Consider the following 26,844-nt stretch of genomic DNA (forward strand, 5'->3'; position numbering starts at 1 on the left):
CACCAATGACCTACAACCCCCAGTACATTTTAAATGGTGGAAGGACCAGGAGCACCTGGTGGAAACCCACGCAGACACAGGAATAATGTACAACTCCCCAGTGACAGTGTCAAATTCAAACTCGGCTTGCTGGCCTCTTGACAGCATTGTTCTAACCGTGGCACTAACCTCACCACTCTCAATGATTCCCAGGATTCTTCCTCCTACTTTCCATGAGTTGTGATTGCTTCCAATACCAGTGCCCTTGTTTCCCTAATGCTCTGACCCCTGCCCAGTGACTCTGTCCCCAATGCCTCTCCCTGGCCGGATGATCACCACTCTCTTTCCCAGGTCTCACCCAAATTTTAATACCCCAATTCCACTCACCCACAGGGCCAAGGGTAACGAGGAGGGGGAAGCTCCTGGCTGTGGTCACAAAGCTCGTTGAAGGACAATGGAAGCAGGAGTCCTGGAGCAAGAGGTGAAGGGCAGAGTTTACTGTAGCAACCAGCTGAACTGGGCTACATTCTCCAGGGTCGGGGGAGAGAGAGGACTGGCTCAGATGGGACAGATATCCCTGTGCCAAGGGTCAGGGGATTCCCCAGCTTGGTGAAGGTATGGGACGCTGCCACCGGGAAGGAGATGGAACACTGCCCTCCCCACATCTCCACTGTCTGGGGGTCCCAGGAGCAGCTCAGATTCCAAGGCCTATAGGTGGGGAAGGGGGATGGGTGATCGATTGGAGAGGATCCCAGTGAGAGAAAGGGTTTGGTGGGAGGACAGACCTGATGGAGGATGGGCTAATTGGGGTGGGGTTTGGGGATGGGGACTTTGGGCTGCGCATGTTGGGGGACAGGGGCTTGTTAAAGGCCCTGGTGGGAGGCAGGAGCTCTGGGGATGGTCCAAGAAATGGGCAGAGCATTGGGGAAGGGCCCAGAGGGGGACAGAGGCTTTGGGGATGGGATCGGTGGGGGAGAGGGTCTTTGTTGACAGGCCCGCTGGTGAACAGGGTTTTGGAGATGATCTCAACAGGGGAGGGGGTTGGGGACAGGCCTGGTGGGAAATGGGGGCTTTGGGGATGGTCCTGGTGGGTGACAGGGGACAGTATTGGGGATGGACCCAGAGGACGGAGACCACCCTTGGAGCTCTGCTTCACCATCGGGTCACTTACATTGGCCCACGGACGTGCTTTGATCTGTGGGAACTTGAATTCGGTGCACTTGGGGTTCATCTCCCGGATCTGCACCCTGGTTGAGGTCCCCAACACCTGTTGGAACAGAAACCACCTTTACTACTGGCTCGAGGTGAGGGGAGCAGGAGGGTGACAATGGGAGGGGATGCAGTGTATGTGTACCAGGTCAGGGACATGGGACGAGCCCTAGAACTGGGGTGGTGGTGAAGGCTGAAACCTTAGGAGCATTTAAGAGGCTCTGAGTCACGTGGATGAAAGAAGAACGGAGGGTTATAAGGGAGGGAGGGGTTAGTTATTTTTATTTTGGTAGGAATACATCGGTCGGCACAACATCGAGGGCTGAAGTGCTTGTACTGTGCTCTCGTGTTCTATGTTAAACCTGTTGGTCTTTCAGCAAGTGGAGATGTCAGGGCGGCAACGCTGTCGACTGGCACATTCCAGGCTGCAGGAGTCATGCGGAGGGATGGACAGTGGGTTGGCGCAGCCAACACGAAGGCACTATGGGGATGGATCATAATCCTCCCATTACCAGGCACTGAGAGGCTGAGACCAAGGGGAACTCCTCTAACAGCAGAGGGGGACAGTAACCACACGGTATCAAAGTGGTGGCAATGAAGGTAAACAGAGACGTATACAGCAATGTGCAGTGAAGGGAATATCTGGATACAACAGGAGGAGGAGAAAAGACTTGCAATGGTCTTCCTCTTTGTAAATAATTTGTAAATAAAGTCAATTTTGTGGGGGGGTGGGGCGGGCAAGAGAAAAGCCTTACTCAGTCAACTTTGCTTCATGAGATACATTCTCCGATCCAGGACATCTCTTCTGCACCCGCTCCAAAGTACAAGGTCAAATTTATTACCATTGGATAGCACAAGTACGACCTGAGAAATAGGGTTTCTGGGGTAAACACATGCCAACACACAACCAAGCCCTCACACCAACAGACAAATGATACATGTGCAGCACGTCCAGAAAAATTACTTGATATTGTTGAATAAGTAGCAGAGTCGAGGAGTATTTGTATGAGCAGCTCATCAACTATTGTTCCACATTTTCCCTGCCCAGAGGGAGAAGTTGTTCTTGGGCCTGGAGGTACTGGCTCTGAAATTCCCAGATCTCTTTCCCGACGGGAATAGCTGGATGATGCTGTTGGCCGGGTGAAGGGGTCCTCGATGATTTAGTCAATGATCGTAGTGGATCACATTGATATTTGGGGTGGTGGGGGGCAGGAGTGTATCCCCAGTGTTGCTCTTGGCCACTTTAGGTCCTGTGGATTGACCTCTGATATTTTTTTAAAATATAATTTATAAATTAAATCCACAAACATTTCACAATTAATAATAACACAAATCAAACGCAAATACGTGTCATAGTTAAAAGAAAGAATAAAGAAATCCCCCCATAAACCACCCCATTCCCCTCCATCACTTTGCTAAAAGAAAAAGAAAAATGAGGACAAGGGACCCCCAAACAGGAGCACCGATTACTTCAACATGTCTTTTCATAAACTGAGGCCTTAAGGAGAAAAGGAATGTCAGAGCCTCATTTAAATATTTAAACACACCCTTTGTAAATATGGGGTCCATCTGCTTCTAGAATATATGGTTATAGTGGCCTGCGACCGGGACGAAACCCATTACACAAGATGGCTTATGAACGCGGTGACTGAACAGACCCTGTGAGAACCAACAAACTTCATCCCAGGTGACATCCTGCACGGCGGGAAGCAATGAGCAATGGCAGGAACACCCACTACTTCGAGGCCGGTGCTGCAGTCTCGAAAGACCTGTCGTCAGCAGCGGGAGAGTATATAAGCAGAGCTGCCAGTTCAACAAACCCATCTTCGACTTCTTGGGTGTGTATCGTTCATTCCACACTTCACGGTTAAATATGCTGGATATTGGTGCGAAGCAAGAGACTTTCAACATCGACCACCTCAAGCCAGCACATCTGGACATTATAACTGGTCTCAAGTCAGCCCCCACGACGCAGATATAGGCAACCGAAAGCAGCGAACAGCGCTCCAATCACTACTTCTGGGGAGGTGGGGGTTCATGCTAACTGGGATGCCACCCTGTACACAAGATGGTTGACGAACTTGGTGACCGCACAGAGTCCACGGGGACCAACAACTTTTGTCGCAGAGGAAAAACCGCACTGCAGGAATCAACAAAGGTGGGAGCACTGACCAATTGGAGGCCGGCACGACTGTGACATCACTCCAGCAACAGCAGTGGGGAGAGAATTGAAGTAGAGCTGCCAGTGTAATAAAGCAATCTTTAACTTTGATTTCTTGAGTTTGTGTCCTTCTTTCCACCCTTCACAGTAGCGCGCAAGCTCCAATTTCACATCGAATGGTCTTGTTCATCTTACATCAGGAGTCATGTGTACAGTTTCCTTATCTGAAGCGTGAGAAGTGCACAAAGATCGTCAGACTTGTTTCTGGGGTGTTTTAAGCAGGTGATAGGAGGAAAGTTTGAATATGGATCTCTTGGTCGTTGGAAAAAAGGAAAATGACCTTACAACATTATGAGAGGACACAGCAGCACGGATCGAGAGAGGATTGTTATATAGAGAATTTAGGTTAAAATGACTTAAGTTAAAATGTGATGATTAATCATAAAAAGGGAAGCCAGAACGGACAGGGAGCTTACTAGCAGCCAAGGACACAAGGTTCAGCTGGATATGTTTTTTTAAACATATCTTTTCATGGTCATAGTGAGAGACATGCTGGAGACAAAAGATTGATAAGAAGGGTGAGAAACAGAATTTAGTGTATGTAGAGTTCGCAGCGTACGTAACGAACGTGATAATTAAAAATGCAGTTATACTTAGAATGCTTTTGCAATACTAACCAATTAAAACAGTATTAATAAGAAGGGGAAGGGCAAACAATAAGGGCATAAAAATCAATGCACTGTATGTATCGGGGCTTAACTGGTGAGAAGCCAGTTGAGTCCAACTCTGCAGACTTGTAAATAATGCTTGTCGTGTCATCAGTTTTAAAGAGACTCATGTGTGAGAAGTTTTATTTCTGACAAATGGGCTTCGTCCGGGATCTACACTCCGGCCGTGAGGGGAGGCGAGAAGAGGGACATCGGAGGCGGTGCACCCCGCTGAGTTCAGCGGCTCCTAGTCCCTTGCTCGTCGCTTCGGGCGGCTTGAGCGAGTGGTATCCGGACAAGGTGACACGACAAGACGGAGAGGAGAAGGGTGACGGTTCAATCCCCGGGAAGACACCGGTAAGTGACGACTTACGATTGTGGTGTGGGGATTGGGTAACAGGTGTAACGGGATACACCTGTTTGGAAAAAAAACCTAACGTAATAGATCAGGTATAGAGCTTTTGTCGTGGCGTGAGGACCCTGTTGTGGGACTCTAGGATAGACCCCAGGGAAACCTCGGCGGTAACCGAAGGAGGGTCAGCACCTCCGACGAAGTGCCGAGAAGAGAGGGGTCAACCCCAGGGAAACCTCAGCGGTAACCGAAGGAGGGACAGTACCTCCGACGAGGCGTCTGAGAAGAAGGGAGTAGGGTCCAGAACGAGAGGGTCCTCAGCAACGATAAACAGATCTAGGTGGGAAAATGGGAGGATCAAAATCTAAGGGCTCGTCTGAAAATTCAGGACAATTCCTGGGAGTTCCCCTTGACAGCCCTTTGGGGAGAATGTTTGAAAATTGGGATAGTAAAAGATATCGAGACAAAAACAAGAAAAAGATGGTCCAATATTGTCTCCTTTGGTCGAAACAACCTATTAAAGGTTCCTCGATCTGGTGGCCGAAATTTGGATCTGATGAGGATTGGGTTAGACGAGCATTAAACATATATGTAAATTCGAGACCAAAGGTGAATCAAGAAGAGTCAGCGTATGCATTTTGTTGGGTTCCCTGGCCAGGATCCTTAACAAAATGTTTTAAATTGAGGGTAGCGGGAGAAAAAAAGTGGGAACCTCTGGACAACCTTCCCCCTCCTTACATTCCCCCGGTGCCTACTGCGCCCGAGGAAAGCTCATTACCGGAGGGGAAAGGTGATGAATCTGATTGCCCAGAAAGGGGCCGGGAAAAAAAGGATGAATTAAGGGAGTCGGACCCTAAACTTCCACTGGTAAACCGACCCTGGACAAGATCCCAGACTGGTCCAGGACCATCAAAGTTTTCAATAAGCCTAAATCCCCTGAGGGAAGTTCCTATGGGAGGACCGGGAGGGGGAACGGGATATGTGAATGTTCCCCTAACTAGTACAGAGGTGCGGGGATTTAAGAAAGAAATGAAAAAGTTATTGGAAGATCCTATAGGACTGGCTGAACAGCTCGACCAATTCCTGGGACCAAACACATACACGTGGGAAGAGATGCAGGCAATAATGGGAACATTATTCTCACCCCAGGAGAGGCAGATGATTCGACGGGCTGCCCTCCTCATGTGGGAATATGAACAACCTGGGGACCCCAGACCCCATGAACAAAAATATCCCTTAAATGAACCCAGGTGGGACAAACGAACACCCGAGTGATTGGCAAGTATGAGACAATATAGAGAGTGGACAATTAAAGGGATACGGGAGGCTGTGCCAAAGGGTCACAATTTCACCAAGGCATTTGGGAACCACCAGGGGAAAGATGAGTCCCCTACTGATTTTTTGGAGAGGGTGAGAAAGAATGTCCAACAGTATGCGGGCTTGGACCCTAGTACACCAATGGGTGAACAGCTTATTCGAATTGAATTTGTTTCCAAATCATGGCAGGACATTAGAAAGAAACTAGAAAAGGAGGAGGACTGGAGCGAAAAACCCCTAAGTGACCTGTTAAAAAAGGCGCAAAAAGTATATGTGCAGAGAGAAGAAGATCAAAAGAGGGCGACAAAGGTTATGGTACAGACTATCCGACAGATGAATGCCGAATCCAGAGGGGAAAGAAAACAAAACCTTCCTCTAAACAATCCAAGATATCCAAGAGAGGGAAGACCCCGGAGGTTCGTTAAGTGCTATTACTGCAATGAGGAAGGACACTTTAAGAGGGAATGCCCCCGATACAAGAGGGAATTGCGTGCCCTCGAACTTATGGAAGAAGATTAGGGGGGGTCAGGGGTTCCAAATGTTAGGGACCAAGTATAAGAGGGAACCCCTGGTAAAACTAAAAATTGGTCCCAAGGGAGAAGAGGTGGTGTTTATGGTGGACACAGGAGCGGAACGAAGTAGTGTAATAACTGTGCCAATCGGAACTGAGCCTGTAAAAAGTAATTTGACAATTTCTGGGATAGAAGGGGCTCCCAGAATGGTATCAATAATTCCCCAAGTAACAGTGAAACTGGAAGAAAGAGAAGGGGTACAAGACCTCTTGTTGTTACCGTCGGCTGGATTTAACCTCCTAGGAAGGGACTTACAGGCTCTCCTAGGTTTGGGTGCTCTCCCTGTGGATGGAGAAGTGCGAGTCCACCTCTGTGCTCTAAAGGAAGAGGATGAACGGCAGATTGACGAGAGAGTCTGGTATAAGGAGGGAAATCGAGGAGGTCTGGACATCCCACCTTTACATGTCACATTAATACCAGGTCATCAGCTGGTAAGGAAACGTCAGTATCCTATTTCTTTGGAAGGGAGAAAAGGGCTACAGCCGGTAATTGAGACTCTAATACGAGACGGACTATTAGAAGAATGCATGTCACCTTATAACACCCCTATACTCCCAGTGAAAAGTCAGATGGATCCTATCGCCTAGTTCAGGATCTAAGAAGTTTGAATGCTATTGTTCAGACCCGCCACCCAGTGGTGCCTAATCCCTATACTATTATGAGTCGGATTCCCCCAGACCATGAGTGGTTTAGTGTTATCGACTTGAAGGATGCCTTCTGGACGTGTCCATTAGAAGAGGAAAGTAGAGATATGTTTGCGTTTGAATGGGAAAATCCATGGACAGGCAGACGGAGACAGCTTCGGTGGACTGTATTGCCCCAAGGGTTCACTGAATCTCCAAACCTGTTTGGACAAATGCTAGAACAAATCCTGGTGGACTATCCACAATCTGATGATTCCCAACTAATGCAGCATGTGGACGATTTACTATTATCAGGACCCAAGGAACAAGAAATGAGGGGAGATACAATTAGACTCTTGAATTATCTGGGGGAAAAGGGTCTACGGGTGTCCAGGAACAAGTTACAGTTCGTTGAGAGAACTGTGGTATATCTGGGACACCAGATAAGTAAAGGACAGAAACGGATTACCCCTGAACAGATTGCGGGAATCACTAGAATGCCGTTACCCCATAATAAGAAGGAAATAAGACAATTCCTGGGACTCTTAGGTTACTGTAGGTTATGGATAGAGGACTACTCAGCTTTGGTGAAGTTTATGTATGAAAAATTGACAAATGAAAATGAATATCCATTGAAATGGACCCAGGAGGAGGAGGGATGGTTCGAGGACTTGAAGCATCGCCTGACACGAGCCCCAGTACTCACTCTGCCCTCTTTAAAACAGCCCTTCCAGCTATTTGTCACTCATAACCAAGGAACAGCTGTGGGAGTTTTAACACAGGAAAAAGGCGGTCAGCGACACCCAGTGGCTTTCCTTTCCAAAATGATGGACCCAGTGTCTCGCAGATGGCCGACGTGTATCCAGGGAGTAGCGGCTGCTGCTCTGTTGGTAGAGGAAGTACGTAAACTTACTTTTGGAGGAAAGATGACTGTGTACACCTCCCATTCTGTGAGTGTTTTATTAACACAAACTGCCCATCGATGGCTGACTGATTCTCGCATATTAAAGTATGAAACCATTTTAATGGTCGGAGAAGATCTACAGTTTGCAAAGATTAATAGCTGCAACCCAGCTCAGTTTTTATACGGCAGTGAAACAGAGAGAGAGGTGGAGCACGACTGTGTCGAGTTGACAGATCTTCAGACCAAGACCCGAGAAGACCTTTGCGATACTCCGCTGGGAGAAGGATATGAATTCTACATTGACGGCTCCGCTAGATGTGTTGACGGAATGAGAAGAAGTGGGTATGCTATAATAGAAGGAAATACTTGGAAAGTAGTAGGATCCACGAGACTACCTGGAAGCTGGTCAGCACAATCCTGTGAACTATATGCCTTGCAGAGAGCCCTCAGAATACTGGAAAAGAAAATTGGAACGATTTACACTGATTCCAAATACGCATACGGGGTAGTGCATACCTTTGGTAAGATCTGGAAGGAGCGTGGTCTAATTACATCAAGAGGAAAGGAATTGGCACACGAACAGATGATTACTCTGACTTTAGAAGCCTTGACATTACCCCAGGAAATAGCAGTGGTCTACATACCAAGCCATCAAAGGGGAGATACCCCGACAGCAATTGGAAACAGACTGGCTAATGAAGAAGCCAAAAGGGCAGCCATGCAACAAGAAGTCCGTTTGCTGACCTTAATCCCAATAAGACAAGGCATAAAGAAGGCTCCCATTTTCACTGCTAAGGAAGAAAAGGACATGGCTCAGCTGGGCGCAAGCCAGCTGCCTGATGGAACATGGAAGACACCAGATGGAAGAATGGTTCTAAATAAAGAAATAACTCGCAATATTTTAAAACACCTGCATCATCAGAGCCACTGGGGCACCCAAGCCTTATGTGACACAGTGCTTCGAGAATATGTGTGTAAGGGAATCTACACCTTGGCCCAACAGGAGGTGCAGAATTGTCACCTATGCACAAAAATTAATAAGAAGGTAATGAGGACAGGGACCATGGGAGGTCAACCATTAGCCATACGCCCTTTTCAACGTATCCAGATTGACTTCACAGAGTTACCTCAAGTCCAAAGATGGAAGTATCTGTTGGTGATAATAGATCACTTTACCCGATGGGTGGAAGCCTTCCCAACAATAAATGCTACAGCCTCTACAATAGCTCGCCTCCTCCTAGAACAGATAATCCCCAGATATGGTATAATGGATTCTATAGACTCAGACAGGGGTCCACATTTTTCTTCAAAAATCCAGCAATTGATTTGTAATGCATTACAGGTCTCTTGGAAATTGCATACCCCTTGGCATCCACAAAGCTCAGGGAGGGTTGAACGTATGAATGGAACCCTAAAAATGCAATTGACAAAATTAATGGTGGAAACTAAAATGCCTTGGATAAAGTGTCTGCCCCTGGCTTTATTGAGAATTCGTACTGCCCCACGAAAAGATGTAGGATTGTCCCCTTATGAAATGATGTTTGGGCTTCCCTTCTGGAGTACAGTTGAGGGGTGTCCCACCTTAGGGGAAGGGGATATATTTGTTAGGAACTATTTACAGGCACTGTCACGCTCTCTTACAGATTTACGAAAGAGAGGACTATTGGCACAAACACCGCCTCTAGACTTTTCTTTACACAAAGTGGAACCAGGAGATTGGATCCTCATCAAGACCTGGAAAACTGAAAAATTCCAGCCCCAGTGGGAAGGTCCATACCAAGTTCTCTTAACTACAGAGGCTGCAGCACGAACAAGAGAGAAGGGGTGGACGCACGCATCCAGATTTAAGGGACCTGTAGAGGCGCCTCAGGACCCTGATACGAACTCAGATTGGACTTGTGTTCCTGGAGAAAAACCTCTTACCTTGCGATTTCGCAGAAAGACTTGATTCACAATGTTATTGTTATGTTCTTTGATTTTTGTTAGTTTGCCTATGTCTTTATCAGGTGTGAAATGTAAGAAATGCAGAGACACAGTGGTCCTGTTTCAGGACCACATTTGGGGAAGAAAGGAGGGTAATTTTATTTCCCATACCTCAGTTCCTGAGAAATGCTGGGCAGAATATACCACCCAACATCCATATACCCCTTGTGTGGAAAAAGAAGGAAATAATATGGGTCATTATATACAGATTCCTAATACCACTCCTTTCCCTCTTAACAGTTGGAAGGGTGACTCAGGCCCACCATGCCCTGATGGACTCTGGTTTTGCATACACCAGCGTACTATTCCAATGAAAAGTTCCACTCCACACTCGAAAGTGCCTGCCCCTTTAAGACAGCCGGACTTAGTTCGAGTCCATCCAAATAACCATGAAAGTTTCGGTCATGCAGTTGGGGGAGATAACCTTTTTGTAGATCTTGCAACTAAAATTGCAGGAACTTTTAATGTAACCAATTGTTGGGTCTGCGGGGGTCCACGGATGTCAGAGCAATGGCCTTGGTGGGTGGAGTCCCTCAATTCATTGACCATGATTTCCCGTATTTGGACAACTAACCGAACGAGATCAAGAGAAACTTGGTCTCTCTCTAACGTCCCCTCTGGTTTTTATTGTCTCTCACGAACCGGCAAATACCCAGTAGGAAAAAGTCCCTGCAAGGCTGTATGGATTCGCATTTCGCCTGGTATTTTCACTTGGTTTCCTAAACCCCTGACTTGGTTCTTATCCACTGTTTTTAAAACTAATTGCCTACCCCTGTCTAATAGCAGTATTCAGTTTTGGAATTGTACCAGTTCCACCATCACAGGACCATACCAGTCAAACCCTGTTCTTAAAAGAGTTTGGGAAAGGGGGTATGGAGTATCCCCAAATGGATTATTCTGGGTATGTGGTAATAAAGCTTATACTCGTCTTCCCTCACAGTGGAGTGGAACTTGTTTCCTAGGAATAATCCTCCCAGAATTTTTCCTCCTACCCCACGATCACGGTCATAAATTAGGAGTGAAGGTTTTTGATACATTACACCGTCAACCCCGCTCTAGCACGGTACATTTGGGACAATGGGGAGATGATTGGCCTCCAGAACGCATAATTCAATATTATGGTCCCGCTACATGGGCTCAAGATGGATCCTGGGGTTATCGTACTCCTATTTATATGTTAAATCGCATTATTCGCTTGCAAGCAGTCCTTGAAATTGTTACAAATCAAACAGCTCTAGCCCTGCAATTACTTGCATCCCAGCAAGGTCAAATGCGCTCTGCTATGTATCAGAACCGTCTGGCCCTAGACTATCTCCTAGCCACAGAAGGAGGTGTATGTGGAAAGCTTAATTTGACTAACTGCTGCTTACAGATTGATGATAATGGCCAAGCCATTCGAAAAATCGCTGATAATATTCGTACTTTGTCCCATGTACCGGTTCAAACCTGACATCCTTTTGCAAAATTAAATTAGATAGACAAATGGTTTGGAGGAACCTGGTGGCGTACCTTATTGTGGGTCATCGGAGGTATTTTATTCCTCCTACTTGTTTTGCCCTGTATTATTCCCTGTCTACGCAGCCTGGTGATTTCCATGGTCCAACAGGCTATGCAACCAGGGGGACTGGGAGACCCCGTTAGAATTTTACTTCAACACGAGATTAATTTATCATGAAACGTTTCTCTTCCCCGAGTTAAAATCCCCATTCATATATATATAATACACACATTTTAAAGAGAGAAAGGGGTGGATTGTTATATATAGAGAATTTAGGTTAAAATGGCTTAAGTTAAAATGTGATGATTAATCATAAAAAGGGAAGCCAGAACGGACAGGGAGCTTACTAGCAGCCAAGGACAAAAGGTTCAGCTGGATATGTTTTTTTTACACATATCTTTTCATGGTCATAGTGAGAGACATGCAGGAGACAAAAGATTGATAAGAAGGGTGAGAAACAGAATTTAGTGTATGTAGAGTTCGCAGCGTACGTAACGAACGTGATAATTAAAAATGCAGTTATACTTAGAATGCTTTTGCAATACTAACCAATTAAAACAGTATTAATAAGAAGGGGAAGGGCAAACAATAAGGGTATAAAAATCAATGCACTGTATGTATCGGGGCTTAACTGGTGAGAAGCCAGTTGAGTCCAACTCTGCTGACTTGTAAATAAAGCTTGTCGTGTCATCAGTTTTAAAGAGACTCATGTGTGAGAAGTTTTATTTCTGACAGTACGTTGAGTTAAAAACACCGTAATACTTCCCTGAACAACACACCTCTCTCCGAAAACCAACAAGAACCTTCCTGAGTGGTAATCATTTACCTTTCGAGCACCAAAGCCTGGTGAACTTTATATATGTTCAATTATGTGCACAGTATATGAATGGACTGCAACAAGTGGACTTGGAGGAATGAGAAGTGAGATTGGACTGTGAACCAAAGAACTTTTCTGAACTTACACACACATTACACACATGTGCACTTAGAATTAGAAGGGGGGTAAGTTAAGTAAATTAAGTTAAAGTATTAAAATAGTGATAAGTTAAAGTGTAAATCGTGTTCATGTTTAAAGATAATTAATATCAGCTTTTGTTTTAGTCACCATTTGTCTTGGTGAATATCTATTGCTGCTGTGTTTTGGGATCCTCTGGTCTCGTAACACAGCAACTTCAGGTTATGATAATAGTCCAAAAAAGGGACCCGGCATCTTTTGAAAATTATTAATTGACTCTTCAATAATTTTTTGTAAATATCAACAAAACATAATATAATTTAACTGTTGTGTTTGTGTCGTTGGAGAAGTGCCTTTCCATTCAATCAGAATTAGAGTTTTGGGTGCCGCATTTGAGAAAAGATGTGCTGGTGTTGGAGAAGGCCAGAGATGATTTACTGGAATGATATCAGGAATGAAAGGGTTAGTGTATGAGGAACAATTGTCGACTCTTCGAGTGTACTAGTTGGAGTACAGAAGGATAAGGGGGACCTCAGAGGCATTTCAAATGCTGGAAGGCCTGGACAATTAAAAACAACATTTGTTAAAGTATCCCTTTGTCTTGGTGATTTCCTATTGCTGCTAGGATTTGGGGTCCTCTGGGCCTGTAACAGTCCCAAGATGAGGTCTTCTACTCCAGGACACCCAAAATGTCTTATTTCTTCAATAAATGCAGTTTTCTCCATACTGTCTTTGATAAAGTCTGCACCCGTATCTCCAATTCTCTTTCTGCCCTTACCCCACCTCCTCTCCAGCCGAACAAGGACAGAATCCCTCAGGTTTCTCACTTACCACCCATCAGCTGCCACATCTGACTCGTTAACCTTGAACACTTCCAACTTCAGCACCATCCTCTAACCTGCTCCACTCAGATCCTCTTTTAACAGGGGCACATCTTTCTGTGACTCCCTCGACGGCACTTTCCTCTCCACCCACCACCACCTGATGCACTTCCCATTGAAACCGCAGAAATTGCCAAACTTGTCCCTTCCTATCCTCTCACCTCCATCCAAGGCCACAATCAGACCTTCCAGTTGAGGCAGTGTTTCACATGCACCCCATCCAACTTAATCTCCTACATTTGGTTGACTCAGTTGACCTCGATATCAGCAAGTCCAAATAGAGACTGGGTGGCCATTTTGCTGAACACATGCGCTCTGTGGATCTAAACTTGAGCCTCCTGTGGCCTACCATATCAATTCTCGAACCCTTCCAACAACATTTCTGTTGGCCCCATCCTTCACCAAGGTGAGGGTAAACAATCTTAAAGAAAACACATTATATTCCTCCTGGGCAGCCTTAAACTCTATAGCATGAACACGAATGTTTCTAATTTAAGCAGCCACTCACCTCTGTCTGATTTCACTGTCTCCATCTCTTGATCTACTGCCCATTTGAATATAATTACTCCTTTAAGGTAGAAGAGTCGACATGGTGTTTTTCCTATATAGCTTGCCATTGAACAACTGGCAAAATTAAGCGGCAGTTGTTGCAGAATGAATGGTGTTATTGTTCAAAATCTGCCTGTGATCGAAAGTATTCTTGGACTGAATAGACATCTGGGCCAAATGGCTATTTAATGATAATCTGTACATGATTGTACATCCTAAAGTACAATGACTACTTCTATCCACTAAAGATTGTTAAAGAGCAAGAATAGACAATACAATCACGTAAAATTCCCATCCATACAGCACACGTATTAATACACAAAACAATCACACTTCCTTATTGGTCAGGAAGTGCCTACACTTCCAAAGGAGACTGAGGAGGTCAAGGCCAACGGCTCTCATCCTGAAATTTCACAGGAGCGCAGTTGATTCTCCTGTCTGGCTGCATCATTGGATGGTCTAGTAGCTGTAAAACATCAGACAGGAATGATGCAAAGAGTTGTGAGGATCACTGGGGTCTCCTTTTCTTCTGACGATGACATTACTGGGAGTGTTGTTCAAATAGGGCTCAAGGAATTGTACAAAGACCATTTCCATGCAGTGCTCAGCATCTTTAACCACGTCCATCATCAAAATCAGGACTGCCAGGCTGGGGAATAGTTTCTTCCCACAGGGTGTGAGATGGATGAAAAGTATCTTGTAAGTGGGATAATCATCCAAAATATTTATATATGTAGCGGCTACTTTGATAGAGCTACTAAAGGAACACACATACACCAGGTTAGTCAACAAAAGACTGCTTTATACAAACTATACAGGCTTATTTTATTTACAGCTTGTCCCGGGCTCCATGGGTCAAGGTGGAACATTATTATTTGTTTGCTGCTGATCCACGGGACCACAGGTTTAAATTAAGCCCTGTGAATGTTCCGCACCTTCCGGCAAGAGAATCCACAGATCAGCGTTCCATTCTTTGGCACGCAGCACCACGCGAGGGTTGTCAATTAAATGGATGAGTACCCAGCTCTTTGCCTTATGATTTCACGCACCCGCCAAAGAACCTTGCCCACTCAGCCCACTAGACAGCTGCTACACCAACCCCCCCCACCCCCACCCAGAACCCGTCGCCAGAAACTGAAACACCAGCTGCATGCACCTGAGGTGGACCCCCTCGCCGTCTGGGCTTGGGGCACTGAAGAGGTGAAGCGGGATCCACATGGGCAGGCTTGAGTCTGTCCACATTAAACAGCTGTGAATGCCCACCAATGTCCAAAGTATAAAGAACCCCATCTATCTTCACCACGTGGAAAGGACCCTCATACAGTCATTGTAACGGAACTCCTGGGATAAAAACAAAATCAATATCCAGGAGTGGTGGGGGAACATTCTGCTTAGAGGATCCAAGCCAGTGGTTAGGAAAAGGTTTGCTGATCGCGACACCATGTCGAAGCTGCTGAAGGATGTTCAGATCAGAGTTGGTTGTGAAATGAAAGTCCCATGAAACTGTAAGGACCGTACCATAAACCATCTCTTCGGACAATGCAGACCTATCTTCCTTTGGAGCCGTGCACACTCCCAATAGAACCCAGGGCAACTCATCAACCTAATTGAGACCGGTGAGTTGGGCCTTAAGTGCGGACTTCAGATGCCGGTGGAAACATCCACAAAGCCGTTGGACCGTGGGTGAATTCTGTTCCGCGGTCTGAAGAAATGTGGGTCGGGAAACCAAATCTAGCCATCCAATTGAAGATGAATGCTCTGGCCTTTGTCTCAGTGTCACTGGATGGCAAAGGGACGGCCACTGGCCAGCGTGTGAAACATTCTACGTCTGTTAGAATGTATCTCATGTTTTGAGATACTGGCAATGGTCCAAGCAGGTCCACATGCATGTGTTCCAACTGCCTGCGTACCGATGGGAAAGGTTGAAGAGGTGCCTTAATGTGGCACTGAATTTTGGCAGTCTGGCAGGAGGTACATGTTCAAACCCATTGAGCGACACATTTTTTCAGTCCATGTCATACATATTTATTTGACATGAGCTTGACAGATGTTCTGATGCATGGATGAGACAAGCTGTGTATCTGGTCAAAAAGACGTTGCCTCCAAGATGGTGGAATCACTGGTCGAGTGTAGCCCAAAAACATGTCACGAAGTAAGGTTGGCCACCCAGTTGTGCTGCCCCCTGCTGTATGTCCAGGTTAGTAATGGCCGTACTGTATGCCTGAACATCGGGGTCCATTGTCTAGACACTGGCTAATTCCAGAATATCAATGTCACGCTGAATATGATATACAGTCAGTCTGGACAGAATATTCGTGACGGCATTGTTTTTACCAGAAATATAGCGCACGTCCATGGTAAATTCTGAAATATATGATAGTGACCCTGCTGTCTTGCCGGCCATGGATCCGTTATTTTGCTGAAGGCAAAAACGAGCGTCTGGTGGTCTATGAACACAGTGAAATGCCGACCCTCCAAAACAAATCAGAAGTGCCATGTGGCTTGATACAATGCACGATATTTCATCTCCAATGGCCAAAGATGTCAGGAAAAGAACATGAGGAGTTGGCAATGGCCATCGACGTACTACTCAAGAACCACACCCAGGGCCGTACTCGAGGCATCAGGACTAAATGTCAAGGAAGTGTCGGGGTTAGGATGGGGGAGCATTGCTGCGTTGATTAAAGCATCTTTGGCATTGCAAACTCAACCTCTGCCTCTGTTCTCCAGGGATCATCCCTGTGCTTTGTGGTGAGGATCGGAAACCATGGTCGAAGAATGTCAGTAGCTGCTGGAATGAATCGGTGAAGAAGTTTTTCATGCCCAAGAATTTCTGCAGGCCCTGAACCGTGGTAGGTGTTGGAAAAGCACAGACTGCCTCTACCTTGATGGTTAAGGGAAATACACCATTGACCATGATCTTGTGTCCCAGGAAGTCGATGGTGGACTTGCCAAATTGTTATTTGCTATGGTTGATGGAATTCCTGCAGCCATTGGAACAGACAGCCTAAATGCAGTTGGTTATATCCTGTTCAGTTTGACTGGCTTTGAGGACGTCATCCAAGTAGATGGAAGTGAACTCTGCCCAAAGCATCTATAAGATGCTAGAAAGTTTGAGTGGCATTCTTCAGCCCAAATGGTATCTTTAAGAAATTCAAAAAGCCCAAAAGGGGTAACAATGTCATCCTTATAGACCAGGATCTGACTGTATCCCTTGACAAGATCAACTTTGGAGAAAACATGGAAAATGTGCAGATGGGCAGAAAAATGTTGCATATGAGGGAGAGGGTATCTGTTGGGTGTAGTTAATGAGCCTACAGTAATTGCCGCAGGGTCTCAATCCATCTGTTTTTTTGGGTACCGTGTGGAACGGTGATGCCCAAGGACTGTTGAAGCACTGAATGATGCCTAATATCTCCCTTGCAGTAAACTCTGCCCTTGCCTGCCGCAGTGAATCAGTTGGAAGATGATGAGCCCTGGCGTAAATCGGCAGGTCTGAAGTGTCTATGTAATGGGACACACCTTGGTCTGTTTTGGAGGTGTTGAAATTAGGAGATAATGGTGGGAAATTCATTGAGCAGGACAGCATACGCATCTTTGTGCGGGGTATGCATCCCGAGGTAGGAAATTCTCCCTTTGCTGCATACCAGTGGGTATGTTTTCAAAGTGGTGGAATGACCAATTTCCTCCACTTCACGTCTACTGGCAAATCATGGGACCTTAAAAAATTTGCACCCAAAATGACCTGTGCAACGGAAGACAATACACAATTCCGACGGAATGTCACACCTCCTTTCCCAATCGTGACCCGTCCTTTGCTAAAGCAGGGAATTGTAGCCCCATTTGCTGCTTGAAGAGCCAAGTGTTGTTATTTATGTTTTTTTTTCAAAATAGGTTGGTTGGATATTTGCACTTACTAGCGTCGTCTTGAAGATACAATAGGCCAGTCGGTACTTGTGCCAGATGCCGAGGCCCCAACTGGCAGCCGTTCTTTTCATTTCCTGCCTTTTTTCTAATAGATAAATGGCGGGACACATCTATGTGCTTTTTTCCCCATTGGCGATGGTAAAAACACCATTTTCACCGCCTATCAGTGCACTCATCCTTCTTTAACTGAACTGCAGATATAGGAGGCTTGTAGGACACGGTAGATGGATCTACTGATCAAAGAGGCTGTTTGTGAGCAGATGATTGCATTGCAGTATGATCGAGCCTGTCAGCCTCCCACGCTACATCATGGGGATGGCAGAAATCCATGTTAACGATTGGTATTGCGACACGACCTGGGAGTTTGGACAGGAATAGAATCTCAAAAAGTAAACAATGAGAATGGCCATCTGCTAATACGAGCATCTCATTCATTAGATCAGATGCATCCCTGTCACCCAGGCCCTCCATATTTAAAAGCTCATGTCTAGTCAATTCCAGGAGAAATAGGCAGAACCTGGTTTAACTGCAGCCGTGGTGGCAGCTGCTGCAGTCGTTGTGTCCATGATCACTGGAGATTCAAGCTTCGGCTGAATTTTGCATTCGGGGCTCACCATTTCTGGCGGCAACTTCGGTACAGCTACTAAAGTCATATACATACCCATGTTAGTCAACACAAGACTGCTTTATTCAAACTTTACAGACTTCTTTTATATACCACATTACTTGTCAGGGAAGATATTACAGCGGTGCTCAGGCAAGAGACTGGAGGTCTCATCGAGGGAGGCAGTGTGGGTAAAACTAAAAAATAAGAAGGGTGAGGTTACTATTATAGGGGTACATTATAGTCTGGGAAATGGGAAGGGAGAATTAGAAGAGCAAATGTGCAAGGAATTAGCTGAGATCTGCAGTAGGAATAGGGTGGTGTTGTTTGGGGATTTCAATTTTCCTAACATCGATTGGGAAACACAGTCAGTGAGAGGGCAGGATGGCTTAGAGTTTATACAATGTGTTCAGGACTGCTTTTTGCAGCAGTATGTGGAGATGCCCACTACAGGGGGTGCAATGTTCGATCTGTGGTTAGGGAATGAAATGGGATGGTTAACTGGGTAAGCAAATATGCAGATGATATGAAAATAGGGGGAGTGGTGGTGGTGAGGAAGGTTTTCTTAGATTACAGGATTTGGTTTGTTTGGAAAAGTGGACTGAAAGATGGCAGAAGGAATTTAATGTCGACAAGTGTGAGGTGCTGCATTCCAGAAAAAATAACCAAACTAAGACATATGCAGTTAAGGGGAGGGCATCGAGGAATGCAGAGGAACAGAGGGATCTTGGAGTTACGGTACAGAGTTCCTTGAAGGTGGATTGCCAGGTAGACAGGGTGGTTATGGCATATATCATAGCATAAAGTACAGCTGGAAAATGATGCTGCGACTGTTGAAGGCATTGGTGAGGCCAGGTTTGGAGTATTGTGTTCAGTTCTGGACTCATTTGTCAAAGGAAGGATATAGATAGATGGAGAGAGTGCAGAGAAGATTTACAAAAATGTTTCTTGGCTTACAACAGCTAGAATCCAGAGAAAGATAAAGGAGGGCTCATCGAGGGAGGCAGTGTGGGTAAAATGAAAAAATAAGAAGGATGAGGGTATATTATAGGCTGCCAAATGAGACATGGTGAGACATTATTAAGAGTTTGCTATCGATCCATGGAACCAGCAGGTTTAAATTAAGCCCTGTGAATGTCCTGTACCTACCCGTAGAAGACACCACAGATCAACGTGCTGTTCCTCGGCATGCAGCACCGTGCACGTGTGGTCCATTAAATGGGTGAGTGCCCAGTGGTCTGTTTTATGGTATTGCGCGACGTCGGAGAACTGCGTCACCAACGGTTCACAACGTGGGCTGTGTGCCCGCTTGGCCCTCTACATATATTTATTTAGTTGATTCATTTGGTCATTACGTGCTGCATATTGTGTGCTTTTGTGCAGGCACCATGGTAGTTTTGTCGGGTTGTAGATGTACGACCCAGTGCATCACTCCATGGATTCACAGAATATAACAGCACCGATACAGGCCCTTCAGCTTTTCTAGTCTGTGCCAAACTCTTATTCTGCCTTGTCCCACTGACCAGCAACCAGTCCATCACCCTCCATCTCCCTCGTATCCCTGAACTTGTCCAAACTCTTCATTGCTAACATTGAGCTCACATTTCCTCATGCAGCTGGCAGCTTGTTCCACTTTCCCACCACCTTGTGTGGAGAAGCTCCCCCTCATGTTTCCACTAAACTTTTCCCCTTTCATCCTTCGCCCATGTATTAAGGACTTTTCCAAGAGGCAGTCTCAAGAAAACAACCTCTATCCTCAAGGACCCTCACCACCCAGACCAGGCGTACTTCACACTGTGATCACCAGGGAAACAGGTCCAGGAGCATGAAGACGAACACCCAATGGTACAAACACAGCTTCTCCCCCTCTGCCATCAGATTTTTGAATGGACAAGGAACCACAGTCACTCCCTCACTTACTCTTCATTTTGCACAAATGGATTTCTTTTTTTAAAATGTAATTTAGATCAATATTTGCACCTGTATTATTGCCACAATATGACAAATTTTCTGACATGTTCATCACAATAAATTTTTAATTCTGAACACTGCGCGTACATCAGAAAACAATCATAGCTCAAAAAACATTTCAAAAGATGAATTAACTATTTCCATGCACCCTCCCCTTTTATGTCTATTTTTCTAAATCCACTCCATGATCTAGACTTCTCCACTTAAACCCAACCCACATTTCTTCTCCCATTCAAAGTACTCAGTAATACACCAAGAAAGTAAAATAAAATCTCAATGCTGGAAATACTCAGCAGGTCATCTACTGGAAAAATAATCGGAGTTAAAACCTTCAGGTCGATAACCTTTCACTGGGATTCAGAAAGATGATCAAACAAACCTGATTCTCTTTGCTGAGAAAAAGAAGAGGGGAAATAACAAACTGAATACGTGGGATGAAAAGCCCAAGCTGCAGAAATGGCAGTGGTGCTGGATGAGTGGAGTCGACTCATTGATCACCACATCTGTCTGGATGGAGGGGTAAAGGATAAACAAGACAAACATGATGCCGTCACTGTGAGGAACAATACCACAGCTGCAGAGAATCTGAAATGAAGGAATGGTGAAAATACTTGTTTTTGGATCAATGTGACAAAATTTGACCTGACAAAAGAAAACAAAATTGTTTTGCCCTGCCATTACTCTCTAGATCAGGGGTGTCAAACTCAAATTCACAGAAGGCCAAAATTAAAAACTTGGACTAAGTCGAGGGCCGAACTAAATATTTATTGAAAATTTTCAACAACATCTGTATGTTTTCTCTTCTTTCAACATATGTAATGCTGTGTCCATTTTGGCCTGCATCAGGACTCAGCATTTCCTGCTCACTCCTCAGGCTCGAGGCCTCTATTCACCCTCGACCCATCATCTCTCTATCTGACCAGTCCTTTACCCGACCTCTACTCACCCCTCACTCCACTCGCTCTGCCTCTACCTACCCCATCCTATACACGCCCCTCTACTGCCTCTCCCCTCAACCTGTTCCTCCCTCTACCCGTCTCTCACCCTCTAATCACCCCTCCCCTACTCGCCCTGCCCCTTCCCTTTTACCTCTTCCCTATCCACCCCTCCTTCTACTCATCCCTCCCTCTAACTGCCCCTCGCACCACCATAACTTCCCCTGCCCATTACTCCTCACCTACACCCTCTGCCTACCCCTGCTTACCCACCCACTCAGGCCCAGTGCGCTGCCGATCAGCTTTTGCGGACAGCCACCATCTCTCTCTTCATGTGCAGGGCCAAACCAGCTGTCCCTGGGGTCCGCGCGGGTGCAAGCGCTGAAGGCCGTGGCGACTGGGAGAAGTGCGCTTGTGCTGTGGAAGTGTTGTCCGGTGCCAGTCGCGCGGGGCTCGCGCTTCCCAGGGGCCATACGCAGCCTGCCATGCCCGTCGCGCCGACAGGAAATCACAGGCGCTCGCCAATCCGCCGCACCGCTCGACAGGTGGGAGAAGTGACTGGTTGTGCGGGGAGCGTTCCAACCGGCTTGCCGGCTGATGACATCGACAGACTTCTCGTGTTACAATTTCTCGTGTTACAATGGGGAAGGATGTGCAATGAAGGGGGAGGATGGTGGGGGTGACATTACCAAAAAACAGCATCGGTGGGCCACCTCTAATACATTTTTGAAATGATCTTGCGGACCAAATATAATTATATCGCGGGCCACATTTGGCCCGCTTGCCAGAGTTTGACATGTGTGCTCTAGATCAAGGGCACAATAAAATAGTCCAGAAGCCAACATTATGAAATTGAACAGAGAAGTTATACCAATCGGCAGCAAGAGATAAAACACAGTTACATGATTCCATGAAAGTGGTGTCACAGGACGACAGGGTTCTAAAGACAGCTTTTGTCATCTTGGCCTTCATTAATTAACATATTGAAAATAGGAATTGGGAAGTTATGGTGAGGTTGGATAAGTAGATGGTCAGGCCAAATTTGGAGTATTGTGTGGAGTTCTGGTCACCTAGCTACAGGGAGAGTATTAGTAAGATTGAAAGAGTGCAGAGAACATTTACTAGGATGCTGCCAGGTCTTCAGGAGTTGAGCTACAGGGAAAGGTTGAACAGGTTGGGACTTTATTCCTTGGAGTGTTGAAAAATGAGTAAGAGATTGCTTAAAGTGGAATATGAATGGGAATAAAGGCTGAGAAAGACTGCAGTGGACCCAATTGTGAAGGAAATATTTTGCCTGAGAAAAATTGTCACTGGCCCATTTCCTCTGGAGTTATGAAACCACGCACAGAACAAGTCAATGAGGTACACTTAAAACAGTGGTTTTCAAACTTTCTTTCCACTCACCTCCCACTTTAAGTAATCCCTTACTAACAGAGCACTTCTGGCATAAGGATTAAGTAGAATATGATCCGGGGGGTGGGGGTGGGGTTGAGGAGGAGTTTGAAAATCACTGCTCTAGATGAAAAGGTTTCTGCATCTCAGTTTTAAACAGACATCCTTTTATTCTGAGGTTGTTCCCACTGATCCTAAACTCTCCCACGACTGGCAACATCCTCTCTATCCAGCCCTTTCACTATTCATCAGATTTCAATGAGGTCCTGTCTCATTGTTCTAAACTCGGGCGAGTCCAGGCCCAGAACCATCAAATGCTCCTCAAACATTATTCCTCTCATCACCAGGATCATTCTTGTAAACCACCTGTGGGCCATCACATCCTCTCTTAGAAATGGGGCCTAAAATTGCTCACAACACTTATTAGATCAGGACAACCAGAAGGTGGTCACGGGAGGGGAAGCCAGCTGCAGGACTGCCTCGAGTCCCTGGATTGGATCGTGTTCAAGAACTCACCTGAGAAACTGAATCACTGTACCAGGAACATAGCGAACTTTATCAAATCAGCTGTGGACAAGGGTGTCCCCACCAAATTGTTCAGGGAGTTTTCTCAACCAGAAATCCTGGATGAACAACAATATCCAGAAATTGCTGAGAGCCAAATCACAGTTTGGAGATACAGATACACAAGGAGCCAATACGAACCATGGAAAGCCATCTCGCAGGTAGTGGAGATTCAGCATGAGAATGGAAACAACAAAGGATACCCATCAGCTGTGTCAGGGGCCTAAATGACATAAAGTGCTGCAAAAACAAATCTGGTGCAGTGGGAGATGGCAAAGCCTCACTCCACATGAACTCAATGCCTTCTACACCTGATATGACCACTAGTACAGGGAAGAACCACTGCACACCCCTCCCCCCCTACATCTCTTGATGATCTGCTGCTATCAGTAACCGAAATGACAACATGGGCTGCCTTCAGGAGAGTGAATCAAAGGAAAGGATCAAGCCTGGATGGAGAACCCAGCAGAGGACTGATAACCTGTGTTGACCAACTGGCCATGGATATCTTCAACATCTCACTCCGACAGGGAGTGGCACCCACCTGTTTCAAATAGGCATCAAACATACCAGTTCCAAAGAGTGGGGTAATCTGCCTAAATGATGATTGACGAGTGACACTCACATCCAGTGATAGGGTGGATTGAGGGGCTGGTGTTGAAGTACATCATCTCCTGTCCAAAGGGCGACATGGATCAATTCCAATTTGGTTAATGCAGTACCAGACCTATGGCAGATGCCATCTTCACTGGCTCTGCCAAAACCCTGAAACACCCAGATGACAAAGGTGAATCCATCAGAATGCTCTTTATTGACTAGAGTCTGGCATTCCAAACCATCCTCCCATCAAAGCTGATGAGGAAACTCCAAAGTCCTGGGTCGCCACAACATACTGTGCAATTGGATCCAGAATTTCTTCACCTCCAGTCCCCAATTAGTGTGGATTTGCCCTCCTCCCCCCCCTGCCCTCCTCCCCCCCCGCCCTCCTCCCCCCCTGCCCTCCTCCCCCCCCCTGCCCTCCTCCCCCCCCCTGCCCTCCTCCCCCCCCTGCCCTCCTCCCCCCCCTGCCCTCCTCCCCCCCCTGCCCTCCTCCACCCCCCTGCCCACCTCCCCCCCCCTGCCCTTCCCTCCCCCTCCCCTTCCCTCCCCTCCCCTCCTTGCCCAGCCTCCCCCTCACCCTCCAACTCCCCCTTCACCCTCCCCCTTACCCCTGCCTGGCCCCGCCCCCTCCCCTCATTCACCTGCCCCGCCCGCTCCGGGCTCCCGCCCCTCCCATCCCCCTCCCTCTCCCTCATCCGCCTCCCCTCCCCACCCCCTGCACCGACGCCTCGGCTCCACCCAAACACCCCGCCGGTACCGGCCACTCCCGGATGGGTCCCGGCGGGCTGCGGGTCGCCCGCTTTCCCTGGACCGCGCGGCTGAGGAAGTTCCCGGCGCTGCCGCCAACTTCTTCCCATTCGCGCCCGCGGCGACGCGACGGACCCCGATCAGACGACGCCGCCGCCAACGTCCCACCTCCTCACAGCACGAGCCAATCAGCCCGCGAACCCGCCCATCAATCCAACCCGACTTCAGCATCCAATCCAATAGCGGCCTCACTGAATCAACCCATTGGCTCGCGCAACTGAAGCAACCAATCAGCGAGCGATCGAGCGAACACACATGTGAAACCAATCAGCATCGCAAGACAGAAAACAGGCAGTGGAAGGAGCAGGAGACCTTTCGGCCCTTCCACTTACAACTACCCCAACAACTCAATCAAATCCTTGGGAAACACAGGATCACTTTGTCTTGGCTCCAGGATTCCTCTGATCTCAAGAAATACATTGTACCCCAACTGCAAGGGAGACCATTTATTATCAAACTTTCCTTTATATTTATTACCGCTTCCAATTTAATGGAGGACACAAGTGGTTGTGTCAGCCAGCTGGACCGCCTCGGGGAACCTCATGGAGCAGGCAATCATGGTGAGAAGGTAACTCATCCCGCGGGAGGCCAGTAGTGACCCTACAATGTCATTGTAGATGTGGCTGAACCTATGTGGTGCTGGCTCGAATGTCTGGCATGGTGCCTTCACGTATGTCTGTATTTTGATCATCTGGCAGAGTGTGCAGGCCTTAGCCCACTGACAACCTGTTTCTGGAGGCTCAGCAAGACCAACCGATTGACCACCATTTTGACAGTACTGATGGCCGGGTGCGTCAGATTGTGCACCTCATCATAAAACTGCCATCTCAATGCTGTCGGCACGATGAGGTGGGGTTTGCCATTGAAATGTCGCAGAGGACCGTCTACTTACCAGGATCGATGTTAACATCGTCTAGCCTGAGCCTGGACATTGCTGTCTTGCTTGCAAGGATCTCAGGGTCATCCTGCTGTCCCCTGCCGAGGGCTAAGTAGTCTATTCACTGGGACAGGGCCTGGACAGACTTGATTGCGGGGATGGGGCAATGCGTCACCCACGATGTGTTGAATGTCTGTAGTGAACTCAGACTCATATGAGAGGAGTCGCTGCTGCTTGGCCGACCACAGGTCTAACACTTTATGGAAGGCAAAAAATAATGGCTTCTGGTCCATGAAGACACTGAATTGTCTACCTTCCAAAAATACCTTAAGTGCCTGACTGCCAGGTACAGCACCAATTGTTCTCAGTCAAAGACGCTGTATTTGAGTTCAGGTGGCCAGAGGTGTCTGCTAAAGAAGGACAGGGGCTGCCATTCCCCTTTGATGAATTACTCCAGTGCATCCCCTACTGCTGTGCAGGAAGCATCTACTGTGAGAGTGGTGGGTGTCTCTGGCCTGGCGTGTACCACAAGGGTTGTGTTGGCCAGTGCGTCCTTGGCCTTCTGGACGCCTCCAAATCCTATTGTCCCAGGTAATGTCTTTACCTTTCTCCGCATGATGAGGGCCACGGGGAGGCGTGGCAAGATGGCGTAAGGATCAGACGTGCCTTCCAGTCCTCTCCTGACTCTATCTTAATGTTTTGTCTAGAAATGCCCGTTAAAATTCTTTAAAAGTTTAGATAACTTCAGTGCTGTTAATTTAACTTATGATGGTAAAATTGGTGGAAAAGAGCAAAAAAAAAACGACAACAGATTATCAAAAAACTACATTTTCCAAAAGTTCAAGTTTTGGAGCCTACCTACAGGAAAGACATCGAGACTCAGCCTGAAATGGATCCCAGGAGAAAGGTACAGCTTTCGGATGTTGAGTTCAATATTACATCGGTAGAGCCCTCTAAAGAGGATGCCAAACAGCCTTTAGAACAAAGAGTTACTCAGGTTCGCACATGTGCAGTAGCATCTGACGGCAATGTTATGAATGAACCACTTGTAGTAACATCAGTTGAAGTACCGGCTGGGGAAAGGCATTTGTCAACTGTAGCGGTGGCACTGCAAACTGCACCTTTTGAGATAAAAGAACCTATACAACTTGATGGACTGGAGAAAACCCCGGCCAGCGTCCTCCAGTCATTGCTGGAGAGGCTGTGGCAGGGGTTTCCACACGCAGCTATACTACAAGGAAGACAACCAGAATGAAGGAAGCAAAAGAAGACCCTTTGGTTATGCAGAAGAAGCAGGAATCTGTTGAGCCAGAATCTCTTCCAATTGAAAAGATTCTTGTGAATCTTGAATCTAAATTATCTTATACAATGCAGGGATTATCCAAGATTATGACTGAACTTGGTACTAGGTTTAATACTCTGTGGTGAAAATACATTCTCAACAGATGGCTGAGTTTGGAGCTTTTAAGCTTGAAGT

The 26,844-nt window shown here is 46.6% G+C and overlaps 1 protein-coding gene across 8 annotated transcripts in view; it reads right to left on the reverse strand.

Moving 5' to 3' along the window:
• The window catches only part of LOC138745728 (glycogen synthase kinase-3-like), a 66,165-nt gene extending 42,272 nt beyond the window's left edge, over positions 1 to 23,893 (reverse strand). For 3 of the 8 annotated variants that reach the window (XR_011346454.1, XM_069902998.1, XM_069903001.1), the window contains exons 1-2: positions 23,709 to 23,893; positions 1,151 to 1,246 (exon numbers count right to left, since the gene is read on the reverse strand). Coding sequence is in view for 7 of the 8 variants with exons in the window: in XM_069903001.1 (XP_069759102.1) it covers positions 1,151 to 1,246; positions 23,709 to 23,775 (163 nt within the window). In the remaining variant the exon portion in view is untranslated. The other 5 variants (XM_069903004.1, XM_069903002.1, XM_069902999.1 and 2 more) reach the window with 5 other exon arrangements.
• Between the last annotated feature and the right edge of the window lie 2,951 nt (positions 23,894 to 26,844).

The sequence above is a fragment of the Narcine bancroftii genome, chromosome 11 (assembly GCF_036971445.1).
Source record: "Narcine bancroftii isolate sNarBan1 chromosome 11, sNarBan1.hap1, whole genome shotgun sequence".
Classification (NCBI taxonomy): Eukaryota; Metazoa; Chordata; class Chondrichthyes; order Torpediniformes; family Narcinidae; genus Narcine; species Narcine bancroftii.